This window comes from Dendrobates tinctorius, unplaced genomic scaffold, assembly GCF_039654945.1.
Source record: "Dendrobates tinctorius isolate UK_male_01 unplaced genomic scaffold, ASM3965494v1 ptg000315l, whole genome shotgun sequence".
Taxonomy (NCBI): domain Eukaryota; kingdom Metazoa; phylum Chordata; class Amphibia; order Anura; family Dendrobatidae; genus Dendrobates; species Dendrobates tinctorius.
In genome coordinates, this window is record NW_027361982.1 from 4,501,226 (window position 1) to 4,514,828 (window position 13,603).

A 13,603-nucleotide genomic window follows, 5' to 3' on the forward strand; every position below is an offset into this window, starting at 1 on the left:
CAGACCCTTACACTCGCTCTTTGCTGCTGTTTCCATGTAATTAAGTTAGAGAACTGACCGGTCTGTTATTTATCCACCCCTGAAAGGCATTACTGTTATTAATGTTATGGCTGACCCTGTCAATCAATATAACTTTATGCCTTTTGGAGTTGAGAGACCGGACAGAGCTCAATATAAGTCAGAGCCTTTATGACATCCTGGGCATTATAGTCCTACCACGGTTTACTCTTGGATTGCCCTGGTCGTCTATTCTGGATGTGACCTGTGCAGAATACAATATGTATAGTAACTTTTATGACTTTGCTTCGCTGTTATCTGTCCCCTCCTTTACGGTATACCGGGCCCTGTCACCCCTCCAGGGGAGGTTCCGTCGGGGCCACGTGCGTCACTGGGACAATCGCTATAGGTGACAAGTCCCTTATCAATGCACCTGCCGAGAGAGGGAGTGACGAGGAGAGGGACGGAGCCGGCACTAGGTGAGACTTCCAGACAGACAGGTTGGGCGAGATTCCCTCAGCTGCACTGGGCCAGATTAGACAGCCTGAAAAACTGTCCGTAAGGTAGCAGGCGATCATAAGAAAGAGACACTCTGCGGGATGAGGAGACCTGTGAGAATACTGCGAAATATGATGTAACCTCCAACCCTGGAGACCCAGGAGGTAAGAGATTACAAGAGTCCAGAGAGACAGGCAAGAGAGCTGGCAGATAAGAGAGTGCGGAGCTGCTGGTACCAGCGTCACCATGCAAATACATCCTGCCGGGCACTCGCAGGTAGAGCGGGCATAGGTGCAGGTGTGGCGGACAGCTGGTACTTATCCGGCTGCCCACTACCCCATCATATTATGGGATTATCACCTGTGCAATACTAAGGAAATCCTGAAAACATTATCTGTGGGTGCCGTGAGATTTGTCCAGTCTGGATGTTATTGTAGCAAACCGTCGGCTGTGAGAATTAATGCGCCTTTATGGGTTTTCATGTTTACATGTTCCCATTCACTGACAGCAAACAGACATCTGGAAAATGGTGACAAACTTAAATCTATAGGGGGCAGGCGCCATGAGGGGAAATTTTGAAGTCAGTTTTGTTTTCGGCTGCCGAGATTTGTGCCAAACGTATCAATTTGTCACAGAATTTGGCAGAGTTTAGGGCTGATTTCCAGTTTTGTGTCATCACCCTACTGGGGTGAGTGTGTATCTTTTTGTACCACACTTAAAAAATTCCATCAACGCTCAGATCATGAGCATTTTTTTTAATGTGGCATAAAATATCAAAAAAGTTGCCACATTTTTGTGCAAACAGGAGTGTAAAAAAATTTGCCAATATTTTTAGGCCAAAAAAAAAGGGCACAAAAACCTAGTTAAATTTCCCGAAAAATTAAATAACAAGTTGGAGAACTTTCCATTGTCCAAGATAAAGGCGTCATAACTCACAGGAGACTGGATACTAATGTAGCAAACACACAGCTGTGAAAAGTTATAGAGCCAAAACATGAAAACTACCTGGCCTATGTTCTGCAGATCCCCTGCAAGGCACCAAATAACTGCTTTAGCCCATTGGAAGGGCACGTAGAGCTGGTAGCTGCGCCCATTCATATATAAGGGGTCCCAGGAGGGTTAAGTACTTATTTATTATTATTTTTATATTATTATTTCCTGTTTTGGATTATTTAAATGAATTATTTTTATGATTTTTACTCTTCTTTGTCTATTGTGTTTGTTCTGAATTACTTGTAACCTCCTTCTCAGCAGAATTCTCATTAGGCGAAGAAATCTGAGGCTAAAAATAAAGATCAAAATCTAATAATATAGCATTTCACAAATCCATCGTAGTGTCTATATACGCACGTGGCACAGCTCATGCTCAGAAGATCACAATGCGGCTTTTACATAGGACTGCGGGTATATTTAATTAAATACCTTTCATGGCTGAGATGAGAAGCTGCGGTCTCAGAATAAAACGCTACATAGATAGCTAAACGGGCTGAGTTACATTGTTTGCAAACTTCCCATTGAAGTAGATGGGAGTTACAGAAAGAGCATGGCATGTGTAGCAGGGGTGTAACTAATGGGTGCTAGGGTTGCAATTGTACCCGGGCCCTGGAGTCTAGGGGGCCCATAGGTCTCTTTGGGCCATATAAAGACTCTCCATACTGGTCGCAGCTGTGACCTGTCTCAAGCAGTGACCAGTATTTTTGGTCATTTCTATAGTATTGAGATGGAAGTAGAGATCCACAGGGTAAGCTGCAGGGATCAATAAGGGTGAATACTACCTTTCTATTTTTTCTAAGTACCTTCAGTTCCTTAAAAATTATTCCCACCCTCTCCCAAAACCCCCAAACAATCCCTTTACAATTAATATTTGTAGGTTTTACTGTGTGATTGGTAACTCCTAGACTTTATTTTTCAACAGATCGCGATCATGGAGGATGAACCCCCAACTTCTAATGTTGATGGAGATGGAATATCAGAGTGTGTGATCTGTTTCACGTCATATGACACTCTTTTTCATCTACCCAAGGTCCTCTCGTGCGGTCATGTCTTCTGCCTGGAGTGTCTGTCTCGAATCATAGTTGGCTCAATGGAGCCAGATTCTCTTCCTTGCCCAATATGTCGAGTACCAACCCCAGTCCCACCAAAGAAGGGTCCCCCTGCACTGTCAACTGACAAAGACTTGCTAAAAATGCTGAACCAGTCACTAACTTGTCCGGCTCCCTCTTTGAGATTCAGCAGAAAAAAGGGCCGATTGTATGTGCCACAAAACAACAGTCTCAACATCAGCTCCGTCAGCCTCAGCGTAGACCTTGGTCGGCCACCACCAGAACCTCATTCTCCTAGAAGACTGTGCCAACTCATGAGGTCAGGAGGATGTGTCTTCTACGGTTCAATTATTTTAATTGTGATCCTTACGGTGGCCCTGATCCTGGCTGGAGTCTATATTTTCTACCTACTTCCTTGGCGTTACAATTATCAGGGGAATGGTGGCTACAATGAAACCCAAAACCCAAATAAGACAATGACCACCACCATAATGAAAACGATCTTTTAACCAACTCTACTTGTCTTCACCAGTGAATACATTTCGGCTTCAACAGAAATATGATTTCCCGCCATATACTTGGAGAAGAGGATGTGCCGTCTTCATTAGTTGATAATATGGGAGGACAGCCAATATTTTGGAGGAAATTCCCAAGAAGGATGTTTTGGTGGAGTCTTCTTCACACCTCAGGCCTAGTGATATATTCTTGGAAATAATCTCTTCATTCTCGTACAGTTGACTGTAATTTCAGGATCCTATAATTAGTAAATGCTGATGTAAGTCTTTCCGATGTGTCCTGTAGATTGAGGCCTCATCTCAACAAAACAGTAACAAAGCGCAGTGCTACAAATGAGCCATGATGATCCAAGGACTGAGACTGAACTTTGTTATTAACCTCCAGCTTTATAATAGACAATTACTGAGCTAAATTATTTTCACAATGGATTTATTTAGCATCTAAATCTGGATACTAATAGACTTTTGGATCCTCCATGTGGAGCATGAAAAACTGTTTCTTTCATAGTGTTGGCTTTGGGTGGAAGCCATTTATAGATATAGGATGAGTATATGGTTCTATGCATTTTGATTTGACCCTTGGTCAGTTTTCTGTCTCCCTAGTTTGCTTTGAGGTGTCTGCAGAGAGGCTGAGTATCATGCAGATCTGGTTAGGGGATTGGTGACAAAATGAACCTGAGCAGATCCTTGAGTCTCCATTACACCTATAGTAGTCCCAAAGATGTCTCTATAGTACAGAACTTGAAAAGTAAATTTGAGCATCACACAGTTGGTTGATTTCAGTAGGACTGACTGACTACTTATGTGTATGAAATCCTGCCACACCCAACAGCAAACATCATTTGGAACCACAGCACCAGATGTCCTCCTTTTGGTAACTTATTAGTACATAAAAATCACAAAGTTTCAGCCACACAGGGCCTTTATCAAGCCATAAAAAACAGAGATATTCTTGATAAAGGTCCTGTGTGGCTGAAATATTGTCATTTTTCTTTACTAATAGAGTTACGAAAAGGAGGACGTTTGGTGCCCTGGTTACTGGATTTCTCTGTACTGCTACAACCTTGTGGAGGGTTGCAACAAGTGTGTATGGACATCAGCTTGGCACATGGAACTCATCAATGGCAAGTATCGGGAAACATAGATCTAGTGTATAGAAATTTGACGTGCCCGATGCATAGATCCCACAGGACATAGACTGCTGAGTTACAACTCTCTCCACAATAAGACCACATGCATGGCCCACCGAATATATGGGGTAGTCAGGAGAAATAACAGGCAGGTGAAAGGACGCACGATCAACAGCTATCGTAAGTCTATGGTCATTTCTAACTGGGGTTGAGTTTGTTTTTAGGTCTATAGAAATTATAACGGGTGAGTTTGTAGGATATAGACGTTGGGTGATCTAATCTCTATGGGCCAACCTCATAATTTAGGTAACCTATTGATATCAGTGGGGTCTACAAATGAAAAAGAGACCCTGGTCGTGAGTGACTGAGACCATGTGAAATGCAGAGATCCACGGCAATCAATAATCCATGTTATAGTCACATTTCTGGGTATTAGAGCCTAAGATAAGCTCTAAAGAGAGAAACACGTTATGCAATTGAGATTTCAAATGCAACTCACTACCTCATGGTGTAAGGCTCGGTCTCTTCACCTCCTCCTAATTCTAATCCCATTACTAATAAACTAGACTTGGGTCCCTATGGGAGATGAGACGAAAAGAGTGAGAGGGCCAACTTACAATGTAAATGACCGTCAAAGTGCCTGGATGACAGAGCTCGGGGCTGTTGGGTACTTAGGAACGTTAAGGGAACGAGAAGCCCAAATTTTAGGTTAAGAGAGTCAATTGGTTGAGTGTCAGTGACACATGTGCAGTAAATCACTGCTGGTCCAAGAGATGATCCAGTCCAAATACTGACAAAAGTAGTTGTTACTCTCTGATTAAAGATGAGATGTCCAGTGAAAAAGTGGCTACTTTCTTCCAAACACAGCGCCACTCCTGTTTACAGGTTCAGTCTGGTATTGCAGCTCGGTATTTGTCTTGGTGTACCACAAACCATAGGCAGGCGTAGCACTGTATGTGCAAAAAATCAGCCATGGTTGTCCACTAACTTCACTGTCATGGCCTCCTTATCACATTCTGTACTGTGTCGCCCTCGTATTCTTCTAAATGTCAGCAAAACAGCATCATTGACATTTAGCGGGAGGAGGTCCCATGGATTTAGTGTGACAGCACCTCTGAAAAAGAAAAGGATGGCATCACATGAAGCATTTTGAGCAGGCCAGGACCGGCCTGTGCAAAAATTTATCCAAACTAGCTTTGTTGCTCATAGAAACCAATCAGAGCGCAGCTTTCATATTTTAAACTTCAATGGTAAAATGAAATTTGCGCTCTTTTTGGTTGCCACAGGCATCAAAGACAGTTTCTATTTTACACCATTTTTACAAATGGAGCCGTAGTCTTGTACCTCAGTAATGGTTATTAGGGTTAGTATTTATAGTCGGCACTGATCAGTTGACAATTACGTGACTGTATTATCCTTGGTATGTGCCAAACCTGCCGATACTGTGAATAACATCCCATTAATGGGTCGATCAGTAAATATGGATGTACCGTATATTTGTTTTTTTGCGGTGTTTTAGAAAGAAAAAGATTCTAGAAAACATTTTAGAAGTCAGTATCTTACAAAGTGCAGATGGAACTAACACACATTTTCTTTGTACAGTTTCTTTAAATCCTATCATGGGGAAGGATTATGCAAAAAAAATGATTGGAAGAGCAAAATGGGCTGGTTCCCTGTGGCAACCAATAAGAAGTTGGACTTGATTTTACTCCTGTCAGTTGGGATGTGATTGGTTCTTATCAGGGGAACATTGTAGATGCTCATTTTTATTAAAGGCTTTATTGGCCTCGGGCACTCACTTCTGTCTTTATATTCTTGATCAATTTAAAAAAAATAAACCTAAGGATTCAGAAATGTGTCTGCTGCTTCATTCTTAGTTATTTAATACAAGACGGCTGCTCTGGTTACTGCTATGGTGGGGTAGTTGTTACTGCTTCACAGGATCTAATACCATATGACATAATTGATTAGCAGAGATTTGCAACACTCGAGGAATTTATTTATACCGATCCTTACTTTTACCAATAGAAAAGAGAACAATGATCGAGCCACTGTAAAGATGTTGGACGCTTATCTCTCTAATCATCAGGCCTGCCGTGGGATCATCAGGCTTGCCACAAGATCAACAGGCCTGCCGCGGGATCATCAGGCCTGACGCAAGATCACCAGGCCTGCTATAGGATCATCAGGCCTGCCGCAAGGTCATCAGGCCTGCCGCGGGGTAATCAGGCCTACCGAGGGATCATCAGGCCTGCCGCGGGATTATCAGGCCTGCTACGGGATTATCAGGCCTGCTGAGGGATCATTAGGCCTGCCGCGGGATCATCAGGCCTGCTGCGGGATCATCAGGCCTGCTGCGGGATCATCAGGCCTGCCGTGAGATCATCAGGCCTGTCGCAAGATCATCAGGCCTGCCGATGGATCATCAGGTCTGCCACGGGATCATCAAACCTACCAAGGGATCATCAGGCCTGCCACGGGTTCACCAGGCCTGTCGAGGGATCATCAGAACTGCCGCAGGATCATCAGGCCTGTTGTGCGATCTGCCTACTATATAGATTCTTCATTATAAAGGAAAAAACTTTCTAATATACTTTTTTAAATCTTCACCATGTGCAAGACATGAGCCATGAGAAACTACTTTCAGCCACCCTGTATTATGTACCACGTTTGCCCCATCCTGTATAATGTACCACGTCCGTCCCATCCTCTATAATGTACCACGTCCAGCCAGTCTTGTATAATGTACCATGTCCGTCCCATCCTATATAATGTACCATGTCCACCTCATCCGGTATAATGTACCACGTCTGGCCAGTCCGGTAAAATGTACTAGGTTCGCCCCATCCTGTATAATGTACTACGTCCGGCCCATCTTGTATAATGTACCATGTCCGCCCTGTCCTGTATAATGTACCATGTCCGTCCCATCCTATATAATGTACCATGTCCACCTCATCCGGTATAATGTACCACGTCTGGCAAGTCCTGTAAAATGTACCACATACAGCCTGTCCTGTATAATGTACCTCTTCCTGTATAATGTACGTCTGACCCGTGCGGAATAATGTTCTAGGTCTGGCCCATCTTGTACAATGTACCACGTCCGTCCCATCCGATATAATGTACTATGTCCGGCCTGTCCTGTATAATGTACCACGTCCAGCCTGTCCTGTATAATGTACCACTTCCTGTATAATGTATGTCTGGCCCCTCCTGTATAATGTACTAGATCCGCACCATCCTGTGTAATGTACCATGTCCCGCCCATTTTGTATAATGTAACACGTCTGGCCCATCCTGTATATTGTGCCACGTCTGGTCCGTCCTGTATAATGTACTACGTCTGGCCCATCCTGTATAGCGTACCATGACCGGCCCATCCTGTATAATAATGTACCATGTCAGTCTAATGTACCATGTCCTGTATAATGTACCACATCCAGCCTGTCCTGTACAATGTACCACATCAGGCCTATCACGTATAATGTATCATGTCTGGCCCATCCTGTATAATGTACCACGTCCTGCCCTTCATATATAATGTACCACGTCCTTTATAATGTACCACGTCCGGCCTATCATGTAAAATGTACAACATCCAGCCTATCCTGTATAATGTACCAAGTCCGGCCTGTCCTGTATAATGTACCATGTCCGGCCTGTCCTGTGTTACGCACGACATCCGGCCCGTCCTGTATAATGTACCACGTCCGGCCTGTCCTGTATAATATACCATGTCCAGCCTGTGCTGTATAACGTACAATGTCCAGCCTGTCCAGTATAATGTACCACATACGGCCAGTCCTGTATCATGCACCACGTCCGGCCTGTCCTGTATCATGCACCACGTCCGCCCGTCCGGTGTCATGTACCACGTCTGGCCCTTACTGTATAATTTACCATGACCAGTCTATGCTGTATAATGTACCACGACTGGCCCATCCTGTATAATGTACCACGACCGGCCCGTCCTGTGCTGTTCCATCTAAAGTTATGATTGTATGCTTATATAGATTGTGTTATGTTACCATTCTTTGTGTTCAGTTTGCATTTGGTCTGCTGCCCCCTGCTGTCCTTTTTCTGTATAGCAGACTGCAGTTAATTAATTTTAGTACATGCCTTCCACTTCCCGGTCAGGTCACTCCTTCTCTTCCTGCTGTGGCCATTCTAGTTTCATTTTCACCCGGGAGAGACACGCTTACCAGGCTGCGAAAGGCATCAGTTTTTTGACCACACACAAATTCATTGCTCACCTTGCTCCAACTTGCTACCAATTTGCTGCACCTTGCTGCACACACATCGCTGTATCACTTTGGTCGCTACATCTGCACGTCTGGAGAGCCTACTGCATTACCAATCATACGCTGTACGTCCAGATCTCCAAATAAACAAGTCTGGACTTCACAATATCTGGTGTGTATCAGCTCTCCGGACGCATGAACAGCAGAAAACAGCAACAATGGTCCTGTCTGCTCTGCATTGAGGAAACGGAAGGTAGGAATCTCTCCCAGCCCCAATCAACTACACCTCCATTCGCCTCATGTGGGGACAGAACACATGCTGTATAAAGTACCACGGCCTGCCCGTCCTGTATAATGTAGGACGACCGGCCCATCCTGTATAATGTACCACGACTGTCCTGTCCTGTATAATGTACCAAGTCCTGCCCATCCTGTATAATGTACCACATGTATAATGTAACACGACCGGCCCATCCTGTATAATGTACCAGGTTCAAACCATCCTGTATAATGTACCATGACCGGTCCATCTTGTATAATGTACCACGACCGGCCAGTCCTGTGTAATGTACTACGACCGTCTCACGCTGTATAATATACCACAACCGGTCTGTCTTGTATAATGTACTACAACCTGTATAATATACCATGCCCGGCCCATCCTGTATAACGTACCACGTCCTGCCCATCCTGTATAATCTACCACATCCGGCCCATCCTGTATAATGTACCACGACTGTCCTGTCCTGTATAATGTACCAAGTCCTGCCCATCCTGTATCAGCTACCACATGTATAATGTAACACGACCGGCCCATCCTGTATAATGTACCAGGTTCAAACCATCCTGTATAATGTACCATGACCGGTCCATCTTGTATAATGTACCACGACCGGCCAGTCCTGTGTAATGTACTACGACCGTCTCACGCTGTATAATATACCACAACCGGTCTGTCTTGTATAATGTACTACGACCTGTATAATATACCATGCCCGGCCCATCCTGTATAACGTACCACGTCCTGCCCATCCTGTATAATCTACCACATCCGGCCCATCCTGTATAATGTACCACGACTGTCCTGTATAATGTACCAGGTCCAGCCCATCCTGTACAGTATAATGTGCCACAACCGGCCCATCCTGTATAATGTACCACATCCTGCCCGTCCTGTATAATCTACCATATCCAGCCTGTCCTGTATAATGTGTAACCATGGGGGCATGAGGAGGGTATTTGTAGCCTAGTAATTAAAGGCACAGTACACCGACAGAGTCCACGGAGCAAATAGTCAGCAAGCACCACCTCCGGCCCCCTTGTACATACAATGCTGGTTTGTTTTTCCCCAAACAGAGTTACCTTGTTTCCTCTCTGTCCACGGTAGTTCAGGCGAAGCAGAGTCAGGAGGCAACTGTTGTCAAAGGAGGAATAGCTTTAATATACAGGGATGGAATAGATGGGGTGAACAAGGATGGAATGGAAGTAATGAACAATAGAATGGAAGTAGGATTTCTGGATCTGGATCACTGGATCTCTGATCTGTCGCTGCACTTTTCACAGCTGCACCCACAGCAGCTGCAGAAGCCTGAAGTTCTGCAGTAGTCCACGCGCCGGGATTAACCCTACAGAAGGGGGTGGCCCTTCCAGAGTCCTGTGGTCCGTGTTGCGGTTCTTCAATCCTTTGTCCTTAGTCCTTGATCATTGGGACCCCTTTTGAGTCCTCTCAGGCTACTCTGGATCCTTGTCCCTTCCTCTGTTCAGTCCTTTATCAGTGGCAACAACCTCTCCCATCTGGATGGTCTGGCAGTGCCCCTCTTGCAAGGTCCCTCTGCCTGGCCAAGATCCAGGCAGAATTGGGGAAGCTACAACTTCCTTCCACCTAATGACTGCTAGCCCAGCCCACATTCTTAACTACTGCTGTCCCTAACTAGCACAGTAACATTTAAAGGGAACAACCAACACTCAATACATAGCAATTACAGGGCTTACATTACAATACAACAACAAACAAATTAATACTAAGTACAATAATAATAATTAATAAAGGAGGAGAGGGCGCAGCTGAGGGGACCGGCCATCTCCTTACACTCTCCCCTCCTTAAATATGTCCGTCCCTGGTCATGGCAAACTTGGCAACGCATAAAAGGGCAGTCCATAAAACACATTCAGTTCTTTAGTGGCCGGTCATACTTTTTAACCTGGGCGGCCAAAGTCTTTAAAACAGGTCTCATTCAGACCCGGCAGTCCTCCTGTCTACATGACCCTGGTTCTTCTGAGGGCAATCTCCCCTTCCCTCCTTTCGGCGGATCACGGGCCCTTTTGACTGGTGGGCTGTGCTTAAACATGGGGCCAATCCAAGGGTAAGAATGGGGACAAAGTTCAAGAGCAGGCAGTCCAGCAGCCACATCCGGAGTTCACCATCATTAACTCCCATAGGGTCTTGGTCCTGTGATCCAGCAAGGGAGGCACCAACAGGTGCAAACAAAACTGGGAGGAGGGGAAAACAAACAATTGTGACCATTACATGGGGCCACATCAGACGCCATTGTCTCTATGCGTCATACAGGGCCGACTGCCCTCTTAGGGATGTGGAACAGTCCCTGAGTATTGCTCCATAGAGTGCAACGGGCACCAACATTTTTTTCTTAAAGGGGCCGCTTAGTCCGTAGACGGCCTCTGGGTTGCATAATGGGCCGCTTGGGAATCCTGTACTACGTACACATTGGATGAGGACCGACTGGAGGAGGAGGAGTCTCCACTATTCTTCCAGCTCCGCACTCCCTCCAGGGGTGGTCCTGCAGCTCCTTGAGCCTCTGGCTGTATAAACAACTCTGCGGCAGCCTCACTGCTCCGAGACACCACTTGCTCCTGTGCAGCCGGGAAAACTGTGGCTGCAGCAGCCGGCTGTTCCACCTGCAATGTCCCCTGTGGTGGACTGGTTTCCAAGTCGGAGGCCATCCTTATGGCCACAGCGTAAGGCCCTCGGGGCCCTTGTTCTTTGATGAAATCCACATAGTCCCCCTGCCAGAGAGGACCGCGTAACATGAGGGACCTAGCATTCAAATAGACCTTGGCCCCAGTGTTTAACTTCTGCAGGTGGACGTAGCCCCTGCGCAGATCAAGGTACCTGACGAGGCCGCGTGTCATCCGGCCTGCTGCTGTTCCTCCTCCCGGACGCTGTAGTTCCTCGAGGATGCGGCTCTCCCGCCGCCTTTTCTCCCAGTGTAGGAGGGGGAGTCCCCGCTGTGTAACCGGACCAGAACTAGGGGGACTGTCACCAAGGTTTCTAGGGAGACTGTTTCCAGGGGACTTAACAGAGCGGGAGAGCCACCCGCGGCCGCCGCTGTCCAGATCCAGCCCTTGGTTGTGGCCTACCCGCTGCCGCCCGTGGCTGCCACCACCTGTCACGAGCCCACGGTTGCAGTCTGCTCGCTGCCGGCCCGTGTCTGACTCCAGTCCGCGACTGCAGCCTGTCCGCTGCTACCCACGGCTGCCACTGTCCGGCCCCTGCCCGCTGCTGCGGCCCACACGGCTTGGGCCCCAGCTGTCGCCATCCCGCCTCCGCCGGGAAGCGCAACGCAGAGGAACTCTACAGGGGTCTGTTGTGCCCACACTCCACCTGGGCGTAGGAACGCCAGAAGCCTACGTCAGATCCTCATCGGCTGGGCCCAGCGGCTAGGACGCCGAAGAGACATCAACCACCACTCTGCCGGACGTCAGAGGAGGATAAGGCCTCTTTCACACATCAGGTTTTCGGCATCAGGCGCGATCCGGCGCTTTTGACTAAAACCGGATCCGGCGAAATGCAATGCCGGATCCGGTTTCCCCCCCATTGACTTGCATTAGAGCCGGATCGAGCCGGATGGACATGCGTTTCATCCGATTTTCGCCGGATCCGGCAATGTGACGCGATCCGGCGTCTGGAAAAAACGGCTACTGTAACGTTTTTTGTCTCCGGCGAAAAAGCCGGACACGCCGGATCCGGCGTGTCCGGCTTTTTCATACAATGAAAGCCTATGAGCGCCGCAATGCGCCGGATCCGGTTTCTTTGGTCTGAGCATGCTCAGTAGCTCTGCCCACAGGACATATATAAAAGCAAGACAATGGGACCCTCAGCCACACCCAACATGCCACCCAAGCCAAGAACCAGGAGCAGGAGAAGGCAGCAGACATCTGCAGCAGCAGCACCATCAGCACCACCCCAAATGGAGCAGCATGCTGAACAACGGGAGGGGAGTCCAGCAGCAGATGAGAGACGGTAATTATCAAATCCCCCATTCCTCCAAACTAGGGCTATGGAATATCAAGATATTCATTGGCCCTTTGTTTCTCTTTATTCAACAGCTGCCCAATAGATGCAGCAGCAGCAGCAATGGCAGCAGCAGAAACACCACCCACAGCCATGGAGTCTGGCCATGAGGAAGACAGCACATCTTCTGGGAGCCCTCCCTCGCATCGTCAGCGTTTGACGGTAAGTTTTTATTTCCAAAATCCATCATCTCTGTAATATATGTGTATTCATTGCCTTTTATTTCAAAACAGGAATCACAAGATGAAGAGGAGCTCCCTGAAGAAGAAGGAAGGGGTGGACAGACACTTGGAGTGGGCTCACAATTGGTAAGTTTTTTGCATCAAACGCAGAAACACAACATCACACTACACACAACACATAGAAAACAATGTTCTGCAGACCACACACAGCAAACAAATGCCTACATCCAAAGACATAACATTTTTTGTTTTCTTCTCTAGTCTTCCCAATCTGGTGCTCGGCCAAGAGGTCCTCGCAGTGCCTCCCAGGGTCGTCGGCGACAGCAACGCGGCGGTCACCAGCGTGTAAGTATAAATATTTTTGCTTTGTTTTTTTTGCACTTTTTATTTCATTTCTTTTGTGGAAGCTAATTATGTTATTTTTGTCTTTTTCTTTAACAGCCTTCACAGCGTGCTCCCGACTCTGACGGTGAGGATGGAGGGATTAATGTGGACCGCCTCATCGATCTCGTCAGAGAAAGGGAGCCGCTCTGGAATATGGCTGACCGCCGCCACGCTGACCTGATCGTTACCCGACGACTCTGGGAGGAAATCTGTTCGCTCCTTGTGGACCGCTGGGAGGACCTCGAAGCTCGGGTCCAGATTAAAGAGCGTAAGTATATACAGTACCGGTTGCTTGATTT

At 46.8% G+C, this 13,603-nt stretch overlaps 1 protein-coding gene and 1 long non-coding RNA gene across 2 annotated transcripts; both read left to right on the forward strand.

Annotated features, from left to right (window-relative positions):
• Positions 1-477: 477 nt before the first annotated feature.
• Positions 478-6,036, forward strand: LOC141073831 (RING finger protein 225-like). The gene is made up of 2 exons (XM_073561297.1): positions 478-659; positions 2,411-6,036. The coding sequence occupies exon 2, from the start codon at positions 2,420-2,422 to the stop codon at positions 3,044-3,046; it is 627 nt and encodes a 208-aa protein (XP_073417398.1). The 5' UTR covers positions 478-659; positions 2,411-2,419; the 3' UTR covers positions 3,047-6,036.
• Positions 6,037-12,290: 6,254 nt separating this feature from the next.
• Positions 12,291-13,258, forward strand: LOC141073748 (uncharacterized). The gene is made up of 3 exons (XR_012227061.1): positions 12,291-12,900; positions 12,972-13,046; positions 13,182-13,258. It is a non-coding gene; the product is annotated as an uncharacterized lncRNA (long non-coding RNA).
• The last annotated feature ends 345 nt before the right edge of the window (positions 13,259-13,603 follow it).

What these genes read in the sequence shown, in the direction of transcription:
- LOC141073831 (XM_073561297.1), top strand. Translation starts at nt 2,420, where the DNA reads ATGGAGGATGAACCCCCAACTTCTAATGTTGATGGAGATGGAATATCA.